Consider the following 27668-nt stretch of genomic DNA (forward strand, 5'->3'; position numbering starts at 1 on the left):
GGTGCCGCAGGCCCAAGTGATTTTTTCCTTGGAGAAAGATGTGTCCTTACAGACACCATAGAGACATTTGCTTTCCTAAGCACCACTTATTTAGGAGGAAAAAAATAGTCTCTCACCACTCTGCCATAAAACCATCATAAACCAAGTGCTCTATGTTTGTGTAGAATGTTTCAATGTGTGCGGGGTCTCTATCTTGTCATCGCTGTCTCTATGGCCCCATCAGTACCACACTATCTTCACTACTATGACTACATTTGTTAAAGCAAGAGCTCCCATCTTATTCTCAACCTTTAAGCCTGTCTTCTCCAATGTTGGCTACTGGTTTTCCACGTCTAATTAGAACCAATAAAGTTCTGTGAAATACTTCCTGAGTGCAATGAATCTATAGATCACATTTTGGAGAATGAGTACCTTAAAAATATTGTCTCTTCCAAACATGAATGTGCAATATCTTTACGATTCATACTTAGTTATTTCACCGTTTCCATGATTTTAATGTTTTTTTCAAATTTCATTTTCTAACCTATTCTTGTATAGATAGAGATATGATTAATGTTTGAGTTGATTTTGTGCCCAGAAAATTTGACAATTACTAATTGTAATAATTGATCTGCAGGTTCCCAGCTATTCTTGTTGTATATTATATATTGAATATTCACAGTTTTATTTCCTCTTTCCCTGTCTTATACCTTTTACTTCTACTGCTTGCTTAACTGTAGTGGCTAAAATCTCTAGTATATTATTGAAGAGAAATGATGATTATGGCTATCTCTGTGACCTTGTATTGTTTGTCTCTCAAATGAAAACATCTAAAATTTGATCATTAATTATATTGATTGGTGTGGGATTTTTGCAGGGGTCGTTTATCACAATGAAGACCCTCATTTCGTCTCCTATTTTGTAAAGAAATTTTTTAAATGAAGGATAGTGAGTTTTAGTAGATGCTTTTTCCCCCTTCAGTTGAATTATCATATGGTGTTTCTTCTTTCACCAGTCAATGTGTTGTGTTACAGCAGTTGTGTTTTGAATGAAAGCCACTCATCCTCAGAAAAACCCAAATTAGAAATGGTCTAATACTTTTGCTTATGGACTGATTGGATTACATCAATACTTGAATAACATTAACCTGTAAAGTTTTCCTTCCAAATTGTCATCACTGGGGTTGTCATCTAGATTTTGCTAGTCTCGTAAGGGAGATGGGTAGCATCTACTTGCCAACAGAAATTGTATATCATTCTTTAAATTGTTTTCAAAGATTTCCAGGGAATTCTTGTGAGCTTGTGGCTGTCCTTGATGGACTATTTTTGAAAACGGAATCAATTCATGTAATATTTTAGGAAAATTCAAACTTCCTGAGTATGTTTCTTTAAGTTATATTTTCTAGGGATTTGTAATTCCATGTAGATTTTCAAAATTGTTCACTTCCCTGTGACCTAGAGGTTAGCATAGATAAGATTTATGAATGTATATATACGTACATATATCTCCCAGTTAAACCTCTTCCTTAGTTCAACCATGCTGTGGCTATAAATTTTACTATCTCAATAGTATCTTTCAGTTCAGTTCAGTTCACTTCAGTTGCTCAGTCGTGTCGGATTCTGAAACCCCATGAATCACAGCACACCAGGCCTCCCTGTCCATCACCAACTCCTGGAGGCCACCCAAACTCATGTGCATCGAGTCGGTGATGCCATCCAGCCGTCTCATCCTCTGTGGTCCCCTTCTCTTCCTGCCCCCAATCCCTCCCAGCATCAGGGTCTTTTCCAATGACTCAACTCTTCTCATGAGTTGGCCAAAGTATTGGAGTTTCAGCCTCAGCATCAGTCCTTCCAATGAACACCCAGGACTGGTCTCCTTTAGGATAGACTGGTTGGATCTCCTTGCAGTTGAAGGGACTCTCAAGAGTCTTCTCCAGCACCACAGTTCAAAAGCATCAATTTTTCAGCGCTCAGCTTTCTTCACAGTCCAACTCTCACATCCATACATGACTATTGGAAAAACCATAGCCTTGACTAGATGGACCTTTGTTGGCAAAGTAATGTCTCTGCTTTTTAATATGCTATCTAGGTTGGTCATAACTTTCCTTCCAAGGAGTAAGCGTCTTTTAATTTCATGGCTGCACTCACCATCTGCAGTGATTTTGGAGCCCCAAAAAATAAAATCTGACACTGCTTCCATTGTTTCCCCATCTATTTCCCATGAAGTGATGGTACTAGATGCCATGATCTTAGTTTTCTGAATGTTAAGCTTTAAGCCAACTTTTTCACCCTCCTCTTTCACTTTCATCAAGAGGCTTTTTAGTTCCTCTTCACTTTCTGCCATAAGAGTGGTGTCATCTGCATATCTGAGATTATTGATATTTCTCCTGGAAATCTTGATTCCATCTTGTGCTTCTTCCAGCCCAGCGTTTCTCATGATGTACTCTGCATAGAAGTTAAAAAAGCAGGGTGACAATATACAGCCTTTACATACTCCTTTTCCTATCTGGAACCAGTCTGTTGTTCCATGTCCAGTTCTAACTGTTGCTTTCTGACCTGTATACAAGTTTCCCAAGAGGCAGGTCAGGTGGTCTGGTATTCCCATCTCTTTCAGAATTTTCCACAGTTTATTGTGATCCACATAGGCAAAGGCTTTAGCATAGTCAATAAAGCAGAAATGATGTTTTTTTCTGGAACTCTCTTGCTTTTTCAATGATCCAGCGGATGTTGGCAATTTGTTGTTTTTTTTTTTATTAGTTGGAGGCCAATCACTTCACAACATTTCAGTGGGTTTTGTCATACATTGATATGAATCAGCCATGGATTTACACGTCTTCCCCATCCCAATCCCCGCTCCCACCTCCCTCTCCACCCGATTCCTCTGGGTCTTCCCAGTGCACCAGGCCGGAGCACTTGTCTCATGCATCCCACCTGGGCTGGTGATCTGGATGTTGGCAATTTGATCTCTGGTTCCTCTGCCTTTTCTAAAACCAATCTGAACATCTGGAAGTTCACGGTTCACGTATTACTGAAGCCTGGCTTGGAGAATTTTGAGCATTACTTTATTAGCGTGTGAGATGAGTGTAATTGTGCGGTAGTTTGAGCATTCTTTGGGATTGCCTTTCTTAGGGATTGGAATGAAAACTGACCTTTTCCAGTCCTGTGGCCACTGCTGAGTTTTCCAAATTTGCTGGCATATTGACTGCAGCACTTTCACAGCATCATCTTTCAGGATTTGAAATAGCTCAACTGGAATTCCATCACCTCCACTAGCTTTGTTCGTAGTGATGCTTTCTAAGGCCCACTTGACTTCACATTCCAGGATTTCTGGCTCTAGGTGAGTGATACAGTAATCAGAATCATCTTGATTCTTACATACTCAACAAATTTTTAATATAGATCAACTTATCCATCATTTCGATAGTCCTTGTTATATCTTGTATTAATTTGCTTTTACAAGGTTAAATGTTAAGGAAATTCTCCTATATTCAAAACTTTCATGTTTCAAATTTCAATGAGTTAGAGAAACAGTGTTAAGTGGTCAAGTTTATTTTTATTCACACATAGCCAACAGATTTTTACTATATGTTCATCATTTCTTACCATTTTGAATTTCTTTTCTTTTGATTCCCATTATGATTTTGCTTATGATTTACAATGGATCCTTGAACACACCTCACATCACATGTAATCTCATATCCAGGCCACACAGTGCATGGTTTCGAGCACATGTCATGTGAGGAGACCCCTTGGCTCACTGTGACTCTCCAAGCTGAAACACTATTGACCATGGTCTTTGTTTGTTTAACTAAGGTGTTGTTACTTTTCAACAGTCTTGGGATCAAGATGTTTAGAAACAACAATTTTTTCAGTTCCATGCCTTTCCACATTTGCATGGTGCAGATATGTCCTCCATTGTGCGTCTCCATCCCACAGGCTCTTCTTCCATGACTGAAATATCTCACCTCCTGCTGGGAGGTGGGGTCTAGGGCCCTTCCTTTTTAATCTGGTGAAAGTTCTTGCTCTTGATTGCCCCAAGCAGTAGACATGGTAGAATGGATGTCATTCGACATAAAAGTCTAGGTAATGAAAAGAACACAGCTTCTAGATGGTTCACTTTTTAGGAGATGCTCACTCTGGGAAACAGGCACTGTGTTTGGATGGAGCCAAAGAATCCCATGAAGTGAGACGACATGAGGGGCCTTTGTGGTAAGAAACCAATGGGCCTAAAGGACAGCCAGCAGCAACCACTGGGCAAGTGTGAGGGAGCCTTCAAGTGATTTAGCTTCTGGGCTTCAAGCTTCCCTGACACCAATGGGAGCAGAGGGGTGCTGCCCACATTGTACCATGAGCAAATTGCAGATTCATGGGTTAAGCAATGTTGGTGTTATTTTAAATCACTCAGTCCTTTGGTAAGTGGGATAAGCCCTCTTCAGCATCACTTTCACACCATTCTGGCCATCCCACACCCTTAATCTCACTGTTCTTGTCTGGTCATGATGGCAAGATCTCCTCCACCGGAAGCAATAGAGCTTATCTTCAGTGTTTCACAAAGTCTTTCACACAAAGAGGCCCAAGACACAATCACTGTGATGATCTAAAGAGAACCACAGAAATGAAGACATTATTTGATCTATCATCCTGAGGCCCAGGTTTCTGGGGCTCAGGGATCAGAGATCTGCTGATGCAGTATCCACACCACCCCAAAGATAAGAACTTATCAGAGGCTTTCATTAAGTTCTTACTCCACTGAGACCCCAAGACTTGATCAAACAGTGGTTTGACACTTTCTGAGAAGCCTCCTATGATAACAGCCACCACAGCAGAGGAGATACTCAGGGTTAAAAGATCAGAAGGAAGCAGCAGTTGTTCAGAATCTGACCAGCCTTCCTGGAGAGATGGTCCTGTTCTTGCTCCTGGTGGCCCTTCTTCTGTTCCCCACTGGGGAGGCAGGTGAGTGATGGTCCCACCCTCAGAGGCCCAGACCCACACCACATGGACAGACCTGCTTAGATGCTACACTCGTGCACATTCTGTCTGTGGTTCATGTAAGGAGACTTCTGAACTCAGGTCGAATTTTTTCAAAGAACACCAAGTTTGGTCCTATCTCCCCTCTTCAGCCTTTGCCTCCATGAGCACAGCGGACAGTCTGTTATCTTTCTTTCAGGGAAAATCATCGGGGGCCATGAGGCCAAGCCACTCTCCCATCCCTACATGGCATTTGTTGAATACCAGGTTTCAGAGGACATTTTCAGCTGTGTGAGTTTCCTCGTGCGTGAGGACTTTGTGCTGACAGCAGCTCACTGCTTGGGATGGTGAGGAGCAGTGCCCGGCCCCCACCCTCTGTTGACCCCTCGCAGGGGACAAGGAAGCTCTTCAAAGTCCAGGTGAGCTTTGGAGAGAGAGGGCCAAGTGCATGCCAGTGGCACATGAGGAGAAGCAACTGATCAGACCTGGAATGGAAGGAAGCTAAGGTTGTGCCCTGGACCCTAGAGTACACGTGTGAGAAATTCAGGTTTTCCCTCTGTGACTGTCAAGCTTCTGCATGACTGAACACCCTCGTGGACTCCAGGAGGTCCTCCCTGCCTGGGCTGCCAGAAACAGACTGCTCAGAGATGCTCAGCTCCAGGCCCATCACCTAGAATTCTCTCCCGTCCAGTCCCACCCTGTCCCAAGCAGTGATCTTTCCTCCCAGCCTCTGGCCTGTATCTCCTGTGACACCTGCTCCCTCTCTGCTCTCTGTGCAGCTCAATCAATGTCACCTGGGGGCCCACAACAGCATGGAACAGAGAGGATCCAGCAGGTCATCCCTGTGACAGGAGCCATCCGCCACCCAGACTGTAATGGTAAGACTTGGCCCAATGATATCATGTTACTGCATGTGGGACGTACGGCTGCACTGGCTCTGGGACACTTTCCTCCCAGGGCTCTGCATCCCCCTGACCTCATTCCTGCCCTTCCTCCTGTGTGACCCCTTCCGTGGTGCGAGCACTGAGAAGAAGGCAACCCCACAACTGTCCTGCAGTCTCTGTGGCCATCAGTAGGTGAGAATGCCTTTCCTCATCTTCAGCTGATGATGCTGACTTGACAGATGCAGTGAGCTCCATCATCTGCCCAGAAGCTGGTGAAGCTGAAGCTGGGTATAACGTGCAATGTGGCCAGCTGCGGGCAACTCAGGGTAGATAAGCCCTGTGCAGACAAGCTACAGGAGGTAGATCTTAAAGTCCAAAAGGAGGAGAAATGTATCACTTCCTATGCTGGAGATCCAAACAAGAGGAAGAATTCTTTCTCGGTGAGATCCCCAGTGTTGTCCATGCGAAACCTTGGGTCTGCTGAGCTGGGAGGATGGCTGGCAGTGGGAACGAACCCTGTCCCTGTGTCCCAGCCTGTCCTCCTATCTGGTCTCTGTCCTGTGTCCCTGGGGGGTGAACACTGCCCCAAAGTCATATATGGGCAGGGGCTTCCTGTGGGAGGAGCAGCAAGATTGTCAATGCCTTAATGAAACCTCAGGAGCAGCAAGGCCCTGATGTCAGCCCAGGCCCCTAACAGAGACCAGCCTCAGCATCAGAGGGGAGAATAACTGAAGAAGGTGAGCTCAGCCCTTGCTCTCTCTGCCCACAGGGTGAGTCTGGGGGCCCACTCGTGTGTAATGGTGCTGCCCAGGGCATTGTGTCCTGTGCAGAAGGGTATGGGAGGACTCCAAATGTCTACACCAGAATCTCCAGCTTTCTGTCCTGGATCCAAACAACAATGAGACAGTACAAATGGCAGGGATCAGCCTGAGGTGCCCCTGGGATGGACCCTCCATCTTCCCTGGAATGGGTGCACTGGGCAAAGTGGGTGAAGGAGGGCTGCCTGGAATTTAATAAACTTTCATCTCTAGAGCAGAAATCACTGATTCCTCTTTTATTTACCTAAACACATTTGTTAGGCATGTATTCTGTCAGGCAACCATCTAGTCACATCTGATCTTCTTCCTCCAGCACATACACTGCACCCCACCCCCACCTTCCAACTCTGAAATAAAAACTCCTGCTGTACCGACAGCCAGCTCCCTCCAGTCACATGTCCCCAGAGCTAGTCCCCCTGCAGGCTGCCTGTGAGCTCCATCAGGAAGGGAGACCCCTCCTCGGGAACACATAACCCTCTTGTTAACGATCCTCTTGTCTCATCAATATGCCCTCCTCCTCATCCACACCTACTCTCCTATCCCCAATCCTGGTGCCCAGGGGGCAACAGAAGAAAATCCAGATTTGGAAGGAGGGCCACCTGCGAAGCTCTGGGGCTGAGGGGGGCACTTGTCCATCCTAACAGAAGTAGGGGAGGTTTACAAAGGTGAAGCTCACTGAATGCAGTCCCTCCCCACATCAGAACAGACAGAGGTGAGAAGTCTGAGAAAGTTTCAGGAGGGCTTCAGTATTCCCAGGCCCAGCTCGAGTGCCTGTCACAGCCCTGTCTTGGGGTCCTGGGTCCAGGGCTCTATGCAGCCTCTGGTGTCTGGACAGCACATCTTCCTTCAGCCCCAAGTGACCTTGAGGGAGCTCTTCCATCTTGGGCTGAGCCAGCCTCTTCCCACCTCCATTATTCCCATGTGTGTGTGTATATAAATACATTTATCTCTAAAGGAAATTCATTGTAATAAAAATTTTTAGATTCAGGGGTATCCTAATGTTTCAAAGGTTTCTTCTAACTTATAGGTCAGGAAGCAACAGTTAGAACTGGACATGGAACAATAGACTGGTTCCAAATAGGAAAAGGAGTCTGTCAAGGCTGTATATTGTCACCCTGCTCTTTTAACTTATATGCGGAGTATATCATGAGAAACACTGGGCTGGAAGAAGAAAAAGCTGGAATCAAGATTGCTTGGAGAAATATCAATAACCTCAGATATGCAGATGACACCATCCTTATGGCAGAAAGTGAAGATGAACTAAAAAGCCTCTTGATGAAAGTGAAAGAGGAGAGTGAAAAGGTTGGCTAAAGCTCAACATTCAGAAAACTCAGATCATGGCATGCGGTCCCATCACCTCATGGCAAATAGATGGGGAAACAGTGGAAGCAGTATAGACTTTATTTTTGGGGGGGCTCCAAAATCACTGCAGATGGTGAGTGCAGCCATGAAATTAAAAGATACTTACACCTTGGAAGGAAAGTTATGACCAACCTAGATAGCATATTAAAAAGCAGAGACATTACTTTGCCAACAAAGGTCCATCTAGTCAAGGCTATGGTTTTTCCAATAGTCATGTATGGATGTGAGAGTTGGACTGTGAAGAAAGCTGAGCACCGAAAAATTGTTGCTTTTGAACTGTAGTGCTGGAAAAGACTCTTGAGAGTCCCTTCAACTGCAAGGAGATCCGACCAGTCCATCCTAAAAGAGACCAGTCCTGGGTGTTCATTGGAAGGACTGATGCTGAAGCTGAAACTCTAATACTTTGGCCACCTCATGAGAAGAGTTGACTCATTGGAAAAGACCCTGACGCTAGGAGGGATTAGTGGCAGGAGGAGAAGGGGATGACACTGATGAGATGGCTGGATGGCATCACCGACTCGATGGACATGAGTTTGAGTAACCTCCGGGACTTGGTGATGGACAGGGAGGCCTTGCGTTCTGCGATTCATGGGATCGCAAAGAGTCCGACACGACTGAGCGACTGAACTGAACTGATAGGTTATTGACTCAATGTTTCCTTCTATTTATCAATAATCTCTGAATTTTTTATCTACAAAGGTGTTCGGGAAAGTTACTAATTTTTAAGACATGCAGCTCACGGAAGGCTAGGCTGAAGGGGAGTGATTTGCTGAACATTTGCATGGCGAGTGAGTTTTGACTGTGACAAAATGTATTTTGGATGGAAAAGCAACAGACAGCATAGTTAAATACAGAACATATAAATAAGAAAGTTAAAAGAAGTGCAGAATTCCATCATCATCAGATCATCCTTAATGCTTAAACATGTTTCCTTTTGCTCTTTTTCTATTTGTTCATAAGATGTTGTTCCTTTAATTCACTTGGGATTGGGTTGTATAGCACTCCTCATGCTGTCCTTTCCATTCCTCTTTCTTCTGTCCTCATAGTGGTGAGAGTGTTGGGGTCATCTGCACATGTTTATGATGGCCTGGCCCAGGGTTATCTGAGGCATGGTTCTGTGGACACTGGACAGAGAATACTTTGTGGGGAGTAATTAATAGGATGAGCAGCATCCATAACTCTTTCACCACTCACCAGTCACCAGCATGTTTGGAGAGGAAGCCCCTTTCCACTCACAAGCACTCTGATTTGGGTGGAAGCGCCTCCATCTCAGCTTGAGGGATGCTCAGTGCCAAAGGTCCCAGGGATGGTTTATTTTGGTCCAGTGAGTATCAAGCCCAGAACTTTTGTTCAGAACTGTGGGATAAGAAAAGCTCCCTATGTTGTGAAATATTTACATTTAAAGAGGCGATTCTAAACACTCCAAAAATGTGAGGCTGGAATGGTAACAGGATAGGAAACGGGATGGCTGTTTGGGGCACTTGGTGTGTCTAGGGTACCTGCTCATAAGGCAAGTCCAGTTTCTGCCTCACTACATGGGGCCAAGCAGACCCACTTGTCCTAGTCCTCACATCTTTCTCTCTACCCACAGGTTCTAAATCTGCCTCTGCCTACTGTCAGCTTCTCAAGGGCAGGAACTGTGTCTCTCAGATCCCTGGGCCTTGCTATTGAGTAATTACTCATGACCTCATCAGAATCATAAAAGAACCAACAGTGGGGAAATGGAGACATCCTTGATTCAGTCACTGAGGTGCTCCTGGAGTCCATCCCCTCTACTGCTCTATTATGGAAGAATCCTTGCAGTCTATTAGATTAGTCACTAATGGGGTGTTGGATACAAGTTTTAATTATACCTGATGGCCCATCTCTGGAATCCTGCCTCCCAAGTAATGAGCGTTGAGCTAAAATGCCTTTGTTTACAACACAGGACACATCTTGGTCAGGCCCCGCAAGGAAAGACTGCAGGACAGAAGAAGCCGACACATCCTCTCTGGAGGCTGACGGGAACCAAGAAGTGTTTGGTGCTACTCCCTCCTCTTATCACAGTGTAAAAGAAGCCTGAATTCTAACTCAGGCAAGACGGTTCCTTGGGACACAAGTCCACCATCTTCTTGGTCTGCTGGCTTTCCAAGTAGAGTCACTATTCCTCGCCCAAACAACTCATCTCTCTGTTTACTGACCTTCTGTACAGCAGGGAGCCTGGACTTGGTAACGCTGACTGCACCCCGGCCTCCGCTTTCCTGTTCTTCCTCTTGCTTTGTGACTCAGCAGTGGGAGAGCAAGTGTGGTGACCGTCGTTCTCACCTATCCCACAGCAGAGAACATGGGCACACGTGGCGTGCTCACACCTGGCTGGGGGTGCACAGCTCTGGGAGGTCTGGGGGTCACTGAGCCTCCCCTCCTTCCTTCCTCTATGCTTTGTGTCTGGAAGGAAGAAACCCCAGCAGCTGTGACCTGGGCAGACCTTCTGGAAGATGCAGCCACTCATGCTCCTGATGGCATTTCTTCTGCCTCCTGGGCTGGGACAGGTGAGTGACTGTCCCCATTCCTGAGGGCAGAACCCATCTCACTGAACCTCCTGCAGTCCTGACCCTCTGCTCAGCTCCAATTTCTGAACCAGCTCCCATTCCAACCAAGACTACAAGTTTGATGCCACATAGACACTTAGCAAGGAGGGATGGCAGGCTGGAAGAAAGATTTTCACTAAGAGCTTTCATGGGTCTCATACTCTCTCTCACCACCAGGAAAGTGGGTTGTGCATTGGCAGAGGATGTGAAGCTACAAAACACGAGTAAGTAAAATCCCTCAGTCCAGCCAGGAAAGGACAACTCAGACAAACCATCCACAGTTCGGGAGTGTTTGGTGGACCCAGCTTAAGAACCAGAGAAAACTTCTCAGTGCTCCTCACCCTTCACTCCTGCTAGGAGAGAAGTCCAGGGTGATTGATCAGAAGTGGCTAGGTGACATTACCCAAAGCTCTCTAGGTGCCTTGACTCTTCTCCAGGCCCCAAGAAGTCCATTTTCTGCCCCAGCTCCCCTTCCTCACAGTCCAACGCTCACATCCATACAAGACTATTGGAAAAACCATAACCTTCACCAGATGGATCTTTGTTGGCAAAGTAATGTCTCTGCTTTTTAATATGCTATCTAGGTTGGCCATAACTTTCCTTCCAAGGAGTAAGCGTCTTTTAATTTCATGGCTGCACTCACCATCTGCAGTGATTTTGGAACCCAAAAAAATAAAGCCTGACACTGTTTCCACTGTTTCCCCATCTATTTGCCATGAAGTGATGGTACTAGATGCCATGATCTTAGTTTTCTGAATGTTGAGCTTTAAGCCAACTTTTTCACTCTCCTCTTTCACTTTCATCAAGAGGCTTTTTAGTTCATCTTCACTTTCTGCCATAAGGGTGGTGTCATCTGCATATCTGAGGTTATTGATATTTCTCCAAGCAATCTTGATTCCAGCTTGTGCTTCTTCCAGCTCAGTGTTTCTCATGATGTACTCTGCATAGAAGTTAAATAAGCAGGGTGATAATATACAGCCTTGACATACTCCTTTTCCTATCTGGAACCAGTCTGTTGTTCCATGTCCAGTTGTAACTGTTGCTTCCTGACCTGCATACAGGTTTCTCAAGAGGCAGGTCAGGTGGTCTGGTATTCCCATCTCTTTCAGAATTTTCCAGTTTATTGTGATCCACACAGGCAAAGGCTTTAGCATAGTCAATAAAGCAGAAATGGATGTTTTTCTGGAACTCTCTTGCTTTTTCAATGATCCATCGGATGTTGGCAATTTGATCTCTGGTTCCTCTGCCTTTTCTAAAACCAATCTGAACATCTGGAAGTTCACGGTTCACGTATTACTGAAGCCTGGCTTGGAGAATTTTGAGCATTACTTTATTAGCGTGTGAGATGAGTGCAATTGTGCGGTAGTTTGAGCATTCCTTGGAATTGCCTTTCTTAGGGATTGGAATGAAAACTGACCTCTTCCAGTCCTGTGGTCACTGCTGAGTTTTCCAAATTTGCTGGCATATTGACTGCAGCACTTTCACAGCATCATCTTTCAGGATGTGAAATATCTCGACTGGAATTCCATCACCTCCACTAGCTTTGTTCGTAGTGATGCTTTCTAAGGTCCACCTGACTTCACATTCCAGGATGTCTAGCTCTAGGTGAGTGATCACACCATCTGGGTCATGAAGGTCTTTTTTGTACAGTTCTTCTGTGTATTCTTGCCACCTCTTCTTAATATCTTCTGCTTCTGTTAGGTCCATACCATTTCTGTCCTTTATCGAACTCATTGTGTGAAATATTCCCTTGGTATCTCTAACTCTGTTGAAGAGATCTCTAGTCTTTCCCATTCTGTTGTTTTCCTCTATTTCTTTGCACTGATCGCTGAGGAAGGCTTTCTCATCTCTCCTGGCTATTCTTTGGAACTCTGCATTCAAATGGGAATATCTTCATTTTCTCCTTTGTTTTTCACGTCTCTTCCTTTCACAGCTATTTGTAAAGTGTTCTCAGACAACCATTTTGCCTTTTTGCATTTCTTTCCCATGGGGATGGTCTTGATCCCTGTCTCCTGTACAATGTCACGAACCTCTATCCATAGTTCATCAGGCTCTCTATCAGATCTAGTCCCTTAAATCTATTTCTCACTTCCACTGTATAGTCATAAGGGATTTGATTTAGGTCATACCTGAATGGTCTAGTGGTTTTCCCTACTTTCTTCAGTTTAAGTCTGAATTTAGCAATAAGGAGTTCAAGATCTGAGCCACAGTCAGCTCCTGGTCTTGTTTTTGCTGACTGTATAGAGCTTCTCCATCTTTGGCTGCAAAGAATATAATCAATCTGATTTCGGTGTCGACCACCTGGTGATGTCCATGTGTAGAGTCTTCTCTTGTGTTGTTGGAAGAGGGTGTTTGCTATGACCAGTGCATTCTCTTGGCAAAACTCTATTCGCCTTTGCCCTGCTTCATTCCATGCTCCAAGGCCAAATTTGCCTGTTACTCCAGGTGTTTCTTGACTTCCTACTTTTGCATTCCAGTCTCCTATAATGAGAAGGACAGCTTTTTTGGGTGTTAGTTCTAAAAGATCTTGTAGGTCTTCATAGAACTGTTCAACTTCAGCTTCTTCAGTGTTACTGGTTGGGGCATAGGCTTGGATTACCGTGATATTGTATGGTTTGCCTTGGAAACGAACAGAGATCATTCTGTCGTTTTTGAGATTGCATCCAAGTACTGCATTTTGGACTCTTTTGTTGACCATGATGGCTACTCCATTTCTTCTAAGGGATTCCTGCCCACAGTAGTAGATATAATGGTCATCTGAGTTAAATTCATCCATTCCAGTCCATTTTAGTTAGCTGATTCCTAGAATGTCGACATTCAGTCTTGCCATCTCCTGTTTGACCACTTCCAATTTGCCTTGATTCATGGACCTAACATTCCAGGTTCCTATGCAATTTTACTGCTCTTTACAGCATCAGACCTTGCTTCTATCACCAGTCACATCCACAACTGGGTATTGTTTTTGCTTTGGCTCCATCCCTTCATTCTTTCTGGAGTTATTTCTCCACTGATCTCCAGTAGCATACTGGGCACCAACTGACCTCAGGAGTTCCTCTTTCAGTAGCTTATCAATTTGCCTTTTCCTACTGTTCATGGGGTTCTCAAGGCAAGAATTCTGAAGTGGTTTGCCATTCCCTTCTCCAGTGGAGCACATTCTGTCAGACCTCTCCACCATGACCTGACCGTCTTGGGTGGCCCCACACAGCATGACTTACTTTCATTGAGTTAGACAAGACTGTGGTCCTGTGATCAGATTGGCTAGTTTTCTGTGATTATGGTTTTAGTGTTTCTGCCCTCTGATGCCCTCTCACAACACCTACTGTCTTACTTGGGTTTCTCTTACCTTGGACGTGGGGTATCTCTTCAGGGCTGCTCCTTACCTTGGAAGAGGGGTATCTTCTCACGGCCGCCCCTCCTGACCTTGAACGTGGAGTAGCTCCTCTCGGCCCTCCTGAGCCCGCGCAGCAGCCGCTCCTTGGAGGTGGGGTAGCTCCTCTCGGCCGCTGCCCCTGACCTCCGGCGTGTGGTAGCTCTTCTTGGCCGCTGCCCCTGATCTCGGGCGTGTGGTAGCTCTTCTTGGCCGCTGCCCCTGATCTCGGGCGTGTGGTAGCTCTTCTTGGCCGCTGCCCCTGATCTCGGGCGTGTGGTAGCTCTTCTTGGCCGCTGCCCCTGATCTCGGGCGTGTGGTAGCTCTTCTTGGCCGCTGCCCCTGATCTCGGGCGTGTGGTAGCTCTTCTTGGCCGCTGCCCCTGACCTCGGACGTGGGGAAGCTCCTCTGCACCGCTCCTGCCCTGTCGCAGCCTGGCGCTCTCGGTCGCCACCCCTAACCTTGGGCGAAGTGTAGCTCCTCACAGCCACGCTTCTGCGCGGTCCGTCGCAGCCGGCGCGCTTCTGCGCGGTCCGTCCCAAGTGGCTTAATTTCACAATATTCCTGGGAAAGCCCCCAGAAGCCCTGCACTCATGTCATTGAAAAGCACAAGACACAGTGTCACGCCCCCAGGGCTGTCTGTCACCTCAGTTTCCCCTCAGCTGCAGCCCTGCCCTGAGGTCGCTGGCCCGTCCCGGCTCCTGGGCCGCATCTCCTGTGAATCCACGGTCCTCACACCCCTGCTCTGCTCTCTGCAGCTCAGTCAGCCTCACCCTGGGGCCACAGCGTCAAGAAGCAGGAGAGGGTGCCGCAGGGCCAAGTGATTTTTTTTCCATGTAGAAAGACGTGCCTTATAAGACACCATAGGGCCATTTAGTGTCCTAGCACCACTTTTTGAAGAGGGTAAAAAATAGTCTTCCTCATTCTCTGCCATAAAACCTCTATCATAAACCATGTTTGATATATGTGTCATTCTTTAATCACTAAGTCATGTCTGACTTTTGGGACCCCATGGGCTATAGCCCACCAGGCTCCTCTCTTCATGGGATTTCCCAGGCAAGAATACTGGAGTGGGTTGCCATTTCCTTCACCATGGGATCTTCCTGACCCAGGGATTGAACCTGGGTCTTCTGCAGTATTTGGTGGATTCTTTACTGTTGAGCCACCTGGGTATCCCTTGATATGTGTGTATCATTGTCTCAATATGTGTGGGGTCTCTTTTTCTTGTCCATTAGTCTATATCCCTATGCTCCATCAATGCCACACCATCTTCACTACTATGACTTCATTTGCTAAAGCAAGACCTACCTTCTTGTTCTCATTCTTTAAGACTGCTTGGCTATTTTTGGTCATGGGTTTTTCCACATCTATTTTCCATGTCTATCTAGAACCAAGTAAGTTCTATGAAATACCTCTTGGGTGCAGTGAATCTATAGATCACTTTTTGGAGAAATGACATTTTAAAAATATTTTCTCTTCCAAACATGAACATGGAATGTTTTTCTGTTTAAATCTTCTAAGTGTCTCTTAATAAATGTTTATAACTTTCACCATATCTTTTCTTTAGGTTTATATTTACTTATCTGACAATTTTCATGCTTTAATTTTTTTTCAAATTTCATTTTCTGACAGTATAACCATGTATATGGAATATGACTGATATTTAAATTTATTCTGTGCCTAGGAAATTTGTCAAACTCTCTTAGTAATCATAATAATTGATCTGGAAATTCTTGGGCATTCTATATGTATACTATATCTCAAATACCCAGTTTTATTTCCTCTTTTCCTGTCCTTGTTTCTATAAATAGAAGCTTTCCTTCTATTTCCTGCTTAACTGTACTGGCTAAAATCTCTCATATAATGTTAAAGAGAAATGATGATTATGGCTATCTGTGTGACCTTGTCTTGTTTTGCTCTCAAATGGAAAAACAGTCAATACTTCATCATTAAGTATAATGATTGGTATGGGATTTTTGCAGAGATCTTTTATCAGAATAAAGAGCCTCTTTATTGTTCCTATTTTACTAAGAATTTTTTAAAATAACTAATGGTGAATTTTAGCACATGCCTTTTCCCCCTTCAGGTGAATTATCATATGGTGTTTTGTCTTTCATCAGTCAACATGTTGTTATAGCAATTGTGTGTGTGTGTTTTTAAAGACTTCAGCTACAACTTTGTTAATCAGACACACACCAAAATGATAATCAGGAAACCGCAATAGGTGTGGGAAGGGAAGAAACATATATACAGTAATTGTGTGTTGAATGAAAAGCAACTCATCCTCAGAAAAACCCAAATTAGAAATGATCTAATATTTTTGCTTATTGACCAATTTGACTTATATCAATACTGGAATAACATTAGCCCATAATGTTCCTCTCCTATATTGTCATCACTGGGTTTGGCATCTAGGTTTTGCTAGTCTCATAAAGGAGATGTTTAGCATCTCCTTGCCAGCAGAAATTGTATATCATTCTTGGAACTTTTTTTCACAGATTTCCAGTGAATCCCTGTGAGCCTGGGGCTGTCCTTGATGGACTATTTTTGAAAACTGAATCAAATTATTTGACGTTCATAGGAAAATTCAAACTTCTTGAGTATGTTTCATTAGGTTACATTTTCTAAGGATTTGTCAGTTTCATGTGTTGCTGTTCAGTCGCTCAGCCGTGTCTGACTCGTAGTCCTGTGGACTGCCACCAGCCAGGCCCCTCTGTCTATAGAATTTTCCGTACAAGAATACTGCAGTGGTTTGCCATTTCCTTCTCCAGGGAGTCTTCTCTACCCAGGGATTGAACCCATGTCTCTCTCTCTTTTTTTTGAACCTATGTCTCTTGTGTCTCCTGCATTAGAAGGCAGATTCTTTACTGCTAATTTTCAAAATTACAGGCTTCCCAGTGACCTAGAAGTTAATATAGATATGATTTATATATATACATATATATCTCCCAGATAAAAACTCTTTCTTAGTTCTCCCACCATAAGGTTGACTTTTCTCTATCTCAACAGTGTCTTTGGTAATCAGAATTTTATCTTATATCTGTATAATATACAATATTAATATTAATACAATATCTGTATCATATACAATATAATCTGTTTTTACCATGATGAGTGTATAAAGAAATTCTCCATTCACAGGTTTAATTTTTTACCTTTCAATTAATTAATTTGAGGCATAGTGTTAAATGGTCATTTCATCTTTATTCTGATATACCCAACAAATTTTACTATAAATTAATCTGATCATTATTGCTAATCTGATCATTAATCATTTTGGTATTTTTTTGTTTTCATTATGATTTTACTCATGATTTCCAGTTGACCCTTGAACAGCATAGGAGATAAGGGGCACCGACTCTCCTGGTGGAAAATCCAGGTATAACTAACCTATAGTTGGCCCTCATGTTCTGTGGTTTTGCAACCAACCATGGAGAGCTCAGTAGTCTAGTATTTACTGTTGAAAAAAAATCAGTGTATAAGTAGATCTGTTCAGTTCAAACCACTGTTGTTCAAGGAACCACTGCATTTAGCAGTCTATTTCCTTAGTTTTTAAGATATAAGGATTTCCTGCTCATATTCTTGTTATGAAATTCAGTTTAAACTCATTGTGGCATATTAAATATGATGTATCATTTAAATCCTTTAAACAATTTTGAGACCTAATCTATGGCTTAATCTGTGGTCAACATCTGTATGTGCTTGTCAAGTGTGTAATCTGCTTTTGTTGGGTAAGATGTTTATTATGTATTCATTTTTTCATTAGCTATTCATAACTTCTATATCATTGAAGTGAAATGAAAGTGAAAGTCGCTCAGTCGTGTCAGACTCTTTGTGACCCCGTGGACTATACAGTCCATGGAATTCTCCAGGCCAGAATACTGAAGTGGATAGCCTTTCCCTTCTCAAGGGGATCCCAACCCAGAGATCCAACTCAGCTCTCCCCCATTGCAGGCAGATCTTTTCCAGCTGAACCACAGGGAAACCCATTACTAATCTATAGCATTACTAATCAATGTATAAGATAAGTTTTAAAATATTCCCAAATGACATGAAGATATTTCTTCCTGGGGAGCATCCACTCACTGCTGCTGTTGAAAATTCAGCCTTTGAAAAAAAAAAAAAGAAAATTCAGCCTTTGACCTCCCATTCATTTGAAAGTATTTAACCTGTTTATCTTAGTCTACTTGCCCTTAATTTTTCTGCCATTTCTTTATAATATTGATTCCTAAGTGTCAATTTCTTTTTTTGCATTCTGGTTGAGATTTATTTATCTTTTTCTAACCTCTAACTGCATTTTTGTCATCAGCTTAATAAATAATCTCACCTAGTATGTCATTATATATTACTATTTTCCCTTTTCTTTCCTGATTTTCTTCTAATCCAACATATGTTCAACCTTCTAATTCTACTATTTTCTATATTTTTGTCTTTATGCCTGTCTGTGCTCCATTCTGGACAATTCTTTCTAAGCTCTTTCAGGTTAGTCATTCTCTTCCCATCTTTGTCTAATCTGTTATTAACTTTATTCACTGTGACTTTGGTTTTGTTTTTTTCTTTCTTTTTTTTTTTTTTTTTGCTTTTAGAAGTTGTATTTAGCTCTTTTTCAGATGTTGTGTCATTTTGTAAGGTTAATGTTCCCTGGAGTGTGTTTAAAGCTAGCTTTTATTTCAGCCAATTGTTTTGCAATCTGTATTTTATTTTACTAATGACATTATATGCCAATAATTAAAGTACATTTCTCTATTCTTATTATCTATTATTAGTCATTAATAATATCCTGTATTTGTTTGCTTGTTCATCTTTCTATATTTGACTGTATCCTGTATTTGTTTGCTTGTTCATCTTTCTATATTTGACTATACACTTATTACATTTGAAAAACAATATTTAGGTGTAATTCAAACACTGAAATTAAGTGAATTTCCTCTACATTTGTATCTGATTTTGCCAGGTACTTTGAGAAACAGTCTGTAACCACATTAATGGAAGGGAGTTCAAGGTATGAGAAGCTGTGAAAATCTAGATAATACCATCTTTCATGCTATTACATGCAAGGAATAGCCCATTAACTCTTTTTTGTTACTTTGAGTATGTAGACTGTTAATTCCCAGCTTATCATGGTGGGGGGCCTGATTAGACCTGCTTGTGAGGGTCTTGGTCTTTAATTTCTACACCCTTCACATTATATGCTCATTAATACAGAAGCTATAAAAACAAAAACAGAAGTTCAAATTTTGTGGGTTCAGAAAATGTGCACAGAACAATAATAATTATCTAACTGGATGCTTGTTATTCCTTCAGTTGTGGCCTGAGTCACTTCTGCACTGGCAGTTCTTCAAGGCTTTTCAGGTTTTTAGACATTTTAAACAGGTTTCTTTTGGTTGTTTTGGGAGGAAAGATTGGCATAAAATGCTAGTCATTGTGAATGAAATCCCCTATGCACATCTTCATTCAGATGATTATATATATTTGACTCCCATTTCTTTGCATGCTATTCATTATCTTTCCTTTAAAAAAATTACATTAAAGGTTTTAAAATAAAATGAAGTGCTGAAAAAATGTAAGTAACAATGATTTTCAATTACCCAAATGCTAAGGTAAGAATAAAACTGTTATTCTATCTTTCACTTTTTCCCTTCTGTTTTCTGCATATTACTTTTTAGATGCATAAAGAAGTTTCACGAGGTTGCAAGCATAAACCATACGTTAGAGAAAAGTTAAGTTCTTTGCAGCACTGAGAATAAGTGATAACCTGCAGGTATTTATATATGCAGAGAGGATCTTAAACTTTCATATGATTTTCAAGTGGCCTTAAAACAATCCACAAAACGTTGAGAATTGTATTAGAATTCAATTCTGACATTATGGCAAAACTTTAACCATGCAGTAGTGCTTTCTGTGCCAACACAGAACCTTCCAAGTATTTTACGTGTGTCTGCCAACCCCCTGTGTTACTCGACAGAACTCTCCCATCCTTTCCTCTCAATGGTGAGTGTCCCCTTCTTCATGTCTCACAGGGAGCACAGCAGGGAGGCGCCTCCTTCTTAGGAGCTAGCTCCCGTGGAGCAGAGATGGGTTTAGGTTGACCGGTCTATCCTGGATGAATAGGAGCTGAGATGCTTTTCCACAGGGTCTGAGGGCTGTCAACAAAATCAAGTCACCGGGCTTTCTCTGCAGGCAGGGAAACTTCTGGGACACAAAAACATTCACCTCAGGAGGAGGCAGAATAGAAGCTGTCCCCAGTGTCGTGATTCACTGAGAACTTGTTGGGGGCTCAAGTGACCTGAGAGAGAAATGGTCAGTGGCAGAGCCTCACTCTTCCTTTTCTTTCTCTGGTCGTGCCCTCCACCCACCCAGGAGCAGAGCTCCTCATTGCCCTTGAGAGCTTCTAGAAAGAAGTGGGAGCAGCAAGGGCCTGGGTGGGGATCAGGACCAGGGGGTGAAGACACGCAGGTTCCATTCCCCGAGGGAGGAGGAGGAAGCAGACAGGTCCCAGCCTTGGTGCCTGTGAGGACATCGTTGAATGTGGTGGGTTTGGGGATCTGGGGCACAGTGCCCAGCGCTGCCCCCCGGTGCCCTGGGCTCCCATTTCTGTGGCCGGCCCTGACTCAGCAGCTGTGCGGGCTATTGCACTGAAGGCTTCGGTTACTGCCTTCCCCCAGGTCCCTGGCAGTTGGTGGGCAAGCCTCTTGGGCAGCTCTGGGTGATGAAACTTATCCCAGCAGCAGGAGATGGGACTGTGAATTCTCGAGCCCCCGCCCCCCACCCTCACCTTTCCTTCCTCTCCCGGGAGCTCAAAGTCGGGCAGGAGGAAGTAGAGGCAGCAACTGACTGGGCAGCCTCGCTGGAAAGATGCGGGCACTCCTGCTCCTGGTGGCCTTTCTCCTGTTCCCCAGGGCTCGGGCAGGTGAGTGACTGTTCCCACCCTCAGGGGCCCAACTCCACCCCATAGACTGGAGCCAGACCACCCAGACACTTGCTAGCCCTGTATCACTGGGCAGCCTGCATGAGTCCACAGTTTCTCAGCTTCAGATTCTGAGGGCAGAAATTATATCAAGCCTACCTGGAGAGTCGCTATGAGAGTTAAGAGATGGAGTGTACATAAAGCTCTCAGAACCACCCTGGTACATACTACCTGCTATATAAATGTGCTCTCTGAACTGAGTTTGCAGCCCCTGTGTCAGAGTCTAGGGGATCAAGATACAGTGATTTCGGGCCCATCAGCTCATCTCTAGATCCTTAAATTCATGAGCTGGACTCACAGGCATCTGGAAAGTTCCCTGAGGAAGAAAGTGCCACAGAACTTCAGGGACAGGCCCCTCCAGAGGGCTCTGGGTTTGCCATCCCCACAGCAGAGAAACCTTCCTGTGAGGGAGGCCGCACCCGGCCCTGCCTTCCAGGCAGATGGGAGGGCACCGAGGCTGGATGGAGAGCCAGTAGCACTTCCTGCAGGGTCCTGGAGCCACCCCCAGTAGTGCACCTGCAGACCCCATTCTCACCAACCCCCAGCTCACCCTGCCCCTGCAGCATCTCTCCTGCTCCCCAACTTCCAGTCTTTCTGGAGCCACCAAGCTGATGTCCACACACCTGCCGGTGCAGAGATAATCCTAGTGCTTCCTTCCAGGGCAGATCATCGGAGGCCGAGAGGCCAGGCCCCATTCCCGCCCCTACATGGCATTTATTCTGATCCGAACTCCAGTAGGTCTGAAAGTTTGTGGGGGGTTCCTGGTGCGTGACGACTTTGTGATGACAGCAGCTCACTGCCTGGGAAGGTGAGGACTTAAGGGACTTCTGGGCACCAGCAAGGCAGGTCAAGAAGAGCTCATGAGAGGAGTCACTGAAAGCAGGGTTCTAGCCACGAGTGGGTGAAAAAAAAAGACCATGTAGAGCTTGGGGGACAAGAAGCAGGCCAGTGTGAATGGGGGTGGACCTGATCAAAAAGAACAGGAGGGGGAGTTGAAACCTACACACTGGGGCTCAAATTATGACTTCAAGGTATTTTTGTAATCTCTTGTTGGGGAAGCAAAATTCAAAATCACTATGTCCTCCACCACCTCCAGCTCAAGGCTGGGGAGGCCTAGGGAGCAAAGTTTGGCCCCATAGCCCTCCTGTCTCTGTTCCCTTGGCTGAGGTCTGGCAACCCTGGGTATTCACTTGACTTGTATTGCCGACCACAGTTCCCGTGGTTCAGACCCTACCTCTAGGCTCTCTTTCCTTTGCAGCCAAATGAATGTCATCCTGGGGGCCCACAACGTCAGGACACTGGAAGGCACACAGCAGCGCATCCCTGTGCTCAGACCCATCCCCCACCCCGGGTACAGTCCGCAGAGCCACAGGAATGACATCATGTTACTGCAGGTACCGACCCTCTGGTTCTTCAGCTCGGGGGCTCGTTCCCAGCCTGGGGGCTTCCAGTGTCCTGGGGTCAGGGAGCGGGGAGCCGGGCAGACCCCCAGGGCGGTGGGGGCCTTCCTGTGTCCTGGGATCAGGGAGGGGGCAGCCGGGCGGACTCCCAGGGCAGTGGAGGGCACGGGGAGAGCGTAGAATAGACAGTCCCTCAGTGCCTGCGCGCTTCTTGTCAGCTGGCGAACAGAGTCCAGCGTAATCGATTCGTGAGGCCGGTGCCTCTGCCTCAGACTCAGAACAGACTCAGGCCTGGGACCCGGTGCACCGTGGCCGGCTGGGGCCTGACTGGTCTGAACACGAGAACAGACACGCTCCAGTATGTGCAGCTGAGGGTGCAGAGGGATAGGTTGTGCAGTAGACGCTTCACGTCATACAATGGCCGAACACAGATCTGTGTGGGGGACCCGAGACAGAGGAAGTCTGCCTTTCTGGTAAGACCACGGCATCTGCCAACACTGACAGGGGACCCTGGGCAGACCCGGCAGTGGGACAGACCACATTCCCATGGCTGCAGTCTGGGGCCTAGATCAGGGGGATGTGGGGGGTGCTTTCCCCCATCCATCCAGTCTCTGGGGGAATAGGAGAAGGACCAGACACACAGGATGTTCATGTGCAGTGTTTCCTGGGGCGGGTGAAGGGGCCTTGACCTGGGTTGGGCTGGAGAAGCAATCACAGTCAGGGCTGAAGCCCAGTGATGGGAAAATTCAGAAGCTTTTCTTCTGCACCCCACCACCCTCCCATCTCACACACAGCCAGCACTGGAAGGAGCTCTCCTCAACCCCCGTCTTCTCTGAGGGTTGGGAGAGGGCAACAGGAGTGGGGAGTCCTGGAAAACGGAGTGTGCCTTCCCTCCTCTGCCTGTAGGGGGACTCCGGGGGCCCCCTCGTGTGTAACAATGTGGCCCAGGGCGTTGTCTCCTATGGAGACAGGATGGGGACCCCTCCAGCAGTCTTCACCAGAATTTCCAGCTTCCTGCCCTGGATAAGGAGAACAATGAGACGCTTCAAAGAGTGAAGACCAGAGTGACATCCCACGAGACTGACTGTCCTCTGGGGCAGAGCCCAGCTCCAGAGTAGTTCCCAGAGCCTTAATAAATGCCCTAGTCTGGAGTGGAAATGACTGATTTCTAATGTGTTCATTAAACATGATTCGTGTACAACAAAGTGTGCCAGGACTGAGGGTAAGCTTCATCAGGAAGATGGGGTCTCTTTCTCAGGACAAGTGAATCCCGATTCCTACTGTCCTGGGGTCAGCAGGAGCGTCTTCCCGCCTCCAAGCCATCCATTCCTCTGTGTCCCCTCTACCCACAGCCTGGGGATGGATGGAGGGACCTACGTCTTCCCAGAGTAAGGTTCCTTGCTCTCCAGTCTACCAGAGACACCCCCTTAGGTACCTGAGAACCACATGCCATTGGCCTGGGTAGGACATAATAAAAAGGGAACAATTGAAATTCCATATGAGGCTCAATTTAAGAATAAATGTGGCAGTGCGAATCACTGGAAAACAATGCATTTTTAATAGATTGCAATGAAACAAATAGTCACTTGGGGAAAAAAGATAAAATTGGGTCCACATCTCATCATAAACCTAAATAATACTCAATGGGATCAAAGATCTAAATGAAAATATCAACCATAGGAGAAATAGAAGAAAGAAAAAAAATCTACTTTCTTAAAAATATCTAACAAACACCCATATCAAAGCTGTGCTATTCACAATGGCCAAGAGATGGGAGCAACCCAAGTGTCTATGGAAAGAGTCTTTCTCCAAAACCATTTTCCACACCAACCCTCTGTGCTGTAGACCAATGTTCTCATTTCCATGTGATGAGGCTCTCCTTCTGGGTTTATTACTCGACAGTTATACAAAACTCCACATAATATGTTGGCTAAAATAACATGACTTTCACTGTAAAGATTAGCCTGTGACTAATACACCAATATTATATTCAAATAATAGATTTCTGAAGTCACATAGTTTAAAACCACACTTTAACACTTTAGGTAACTATAAAGAATCAACTGGAGGGTCTTCTATATTCATCAAAATGTTAACTGGGTTTCCCTGATGGTCTGGTGGTTAAGAGTCTGCCTGCCAATGCAGGGAACAGTGGTTCGATCCCTGATCTGGGAAGATCCCACATGGCGCGGAGTAACTAAGTCTGTGCACCGCAGCTACTGAAGCCCACATACTTAAAGCCATGCTCTGCAACAAGAGAGGCCACCACAGTGAGAAGCCTGTGCATTGCAACAAAGAATAGCCCCCACTCGCCACAACTAGAGAAAGCCCGCGCGTGCCAACAAAGAGTCAGTGCAGCCAAAAATAAACAAATAAATCTTTAAAAAATGTTAATTACTCCTTGCCATGTGATATTTCCCACCTGAATTTTTGCAGTTTACATAATCCTGAATAATCACTGAACACATATCAAATCTGACTGATGTATACAAAAATGCTTTGGTAAATTTGATCATATTTTTATAGAATATCTTGCCAGAAGGTCATTTGCCTAATATTCAGTGTGAGTCATTTATCAACAAAATTTTAATCAGTGATACATCTTTGAAAGTAATCAGTCATTTTTTCCCTTTATTTGCTACCACCCACCCATAGGAATTATGTCTTGCTTGTATGTTCTAGGGGAAAACAACCTCATTACTAAATGTTTGCATTGCCAGGTGGAAAGAATACTTGACGGTGGAAGGGGCAGGCGAGAGCAGTGGAAGAGCCCCATACAGTCCCTCCTCAGCTCTGTGACGTTTATTTTGAGCCCCAGAGCACCACCCAAGTCAAGACTCAGTCCTCAGAAACTCCCAGTGCAGACCCGTCTCCCCACCTAAGGATCTTCCAGCTATTGAGCCCCTTCAAGGCCTGCCTTTAGCAGCCCTGCTGGAAAGGTTTCTACAGACCTCACCAGGCTCACCTCCAGAGGACAATTCTCTTCTTCATCATCACAAAAGTCAGGTCCACCACCTCTCACAGCTTAGCACCCTCCCCTATTAAGTAAATCTCAGCAGCAGAAGTTTGGTAGGGATCCGAAGTTTACTTGAGGAAAATATTTCTTGTTGTGTTCTCCGCAGGCACTGGATTCTGATCTCTCAAGTACTAGCCAGCCCTCTCTCAATCAGAAGGTATTGTTCTTCTATTTTCTCCCGGTCCCACTGGCCACAGGACCATTCAGCCTGCTGCTCTCAGATCTATCTGGATCCCGTGGCTTGGTCTAGGTCTTGGTCTAGGTTATCCCATCTTTTTCTCTGAAATAAAGTCTGTCTCCCTGGGGCTTTCTAGTCATCCATACAAATCAGTGAATTATTGTGTTTGACTAACTTGAGTTTCTTCTGGAATCTCTGTGTTACTGTGACTTATCAAGTTATTTAAACTCTGTGAGTTCCTTTTCATCTCTGGATTAAGGAATCCCCCAAGATTTCTGAGGATAAAATGACACAATACATTACAAATTCCTTCCAAAGTACCTGGTGTGTAAAAATATTTCAATAAATATTAATCATCACTTCTCTTTCTTTTACTTCTTCTGTCCCAGCTCTGGAACCACAGGAAGAAATTCACCTCAGGCAGTCTGACAGTCCTTAACTTAAGAGAGCTATCATGTCTAGTGTCCTGTCAGTGTAACTCTCTTCTTCTGAAAAAAATAACACCTCCAGCTCCTCACCAATTCTCCCAAAGATATTCAGGAGTCCATTCACCTCCCAGGATCCTCTCTTGTGGAAATTCTACTCCAAGTCAAAGACTGGGACCTCCCAGATCAAGCCACAAATTGAGTTTTCTCAAACCTCAGGATCAGGACTAAGGCTGTGGTTTCTGGAAACAATTCCACAAATATTTCCACTGCGCCCCCTATTCTTCTCAATACATGTGGTTTGTAGAAAGGCTAGAGAAGAAATGCCCAGGTGGGGGCAGTCACTTTGAACTGGGGCTATTCTTTGCTTGAAAACAAGAACAGATGCCCTCATCAGGCTTCGGATATCTTTCAGTTGTCCCAGATGAACGAGGATATTTGCTTCTCACCTCTTTCTTTAGCTTACAAGATGGCCCAAAGTTTGGAGAGCGAGGCCTCTCTAGCCTCCCAGTACACATGCAGGAAAAGGTAGGAGAAACCTTGGCTTCAACCTGGTTGTCGGAGGCAGGATGAAGTCAGGCAGGCTTGTTTGTGATGGCTGTTCCCTCCGCAGCTCCCTCTCCATCCCTGTTCTCTGACAGTCTGTTTGCACAGGTTTTGCCTGCTACCTATTAAGGTGTAAGTGATAAATGAGGTTCAAGACTGACAATGTGATCGTGCTCAAGGCTCTTGCATTTATTTACATAAGAATCTCTTGCAAATTCATGGGATACAAAGTAGAATGGTGATTCCCAGGGGCTGGGGGGAAGGGGTAATGGGGAATTACTACTTAACAGGCTAAGAGTTTCAATTTGGGAAGGTGAACCTTTTTTTTAAGATGGATAACAGTGGCGGTTGCACAGTGATGCTCATGTACTTAATGCCACTGAACTGCACACTTAAAACTGGTTAATAGGTAAATTTTCTATTATGTATATTTTACTATAATTTAAAAAGTAATTTAAAGAAAGAATTTCTTGCAACTCTTCTTAAAATGTTCTAATAGTAGAAGACGTTATTTGGAGAAAGTGGGCAGCTACCTCTTCTGCACACAGACAGTATTGTTGGAGTTACTTTTCCCTTACGAGCACTCTGGTTTCTAGATCAAGGAGAAGAGGCCCCGTGTCTGAATGAAGTCATAGAACCCAGAAGTAGCTCCACCCCAATATTTCTAATGCATGAACATAACACAGAAGGAGAAGCTGTAGGAGAGAATGAGCCAGAGGTGCTATCTGAAGAGAGGCCTTGGCTGGAAATAAAATGATGAGATCTAGGATAGAAAGTAAGGAGGAGTGGGGGAAATCGCACCGGTTCTTCTATGATATTGAAACTCTATCCTCCTTGGAGTTCACTGAGTTTCTTGGTGTTGAACGTTAATGCTTCACAGTTTTTCATCAATATTGTGAAATTTTCAACCATTATTTATTCAAAATTTTCAGCTTTTTATTTTCTATTGGAGTACGCGTGCGTGGGCATGCTTAGTTGTGTCTGACTCTTTTGCAACCCCATGGACCCAGCTTGCCAGGCTCCTCTGTCCATTTTTAAGGCAAGAATACTGGAATGGGTTGCCATTTCCTCCTCCAGGGGATCTTCCTAACCCAGAGATCAAACCTGCATCTCCTTCATCGCCAGGCAAGGCTTCTTTACCATGGAGCCACCAGAGAAGCCCTGTGTTGAAGGAAAGCCAATTAATGATGTG

At 44.7% G+C, this 27668-nt stretch overlaps 1 protein-coding gene and 1 pseudogene across 1 annotated transcript; both read left to right on the plus strand.

The window, feature by feature from the left end:
• Positions 1 to 4876: 4876 nt before the first annotated feature.
• Positions 4877 to 6604, plus strand: LOC133068031 (duodenase-1-like; annotated as a pseudogene).
• A 14158-nt stretch (positions 6605 to 20762) lies between these two features.
• On the plus strand, positions 20763 to 23472 carry LOC133068424 (cathepsin G-like). Its single transcript, XM_061159658.1, has 5 exons — positions 20763 to 20854; positions 21572 to 21719; positions 22170 to 22305; positions 22530 to 22784; positions 23218 to 23472. Exons 1-5 carry the CDS (start codon positions 20800 to 20802, stop codon positions 23365 to 23367), a joined length of 744 nt encoding a protein of 247 aa, XP_061015641.1. The 5' UTR covers positions 20763 to 20799; the 3' UTR covers positions 23368 to 23472.
• Positions 23473 to 27668: the final 4196 nt, after the last annotated feature.

This window comes from Dama dama, chromosome 13 (assembly GCF_033118175.1).
Source record: "Dama dama isolate Ldn47 chromosome 13, ASM3311817v1, whole genome shotgun sequence".
In the NCBI taxonomy this organism is placed as follows: domain Eukaryota; kingdom Metazoa; phylum Chordata; class Mammalia; order Artiodactyla; family Cervidae; genus Dama; species Dama dama.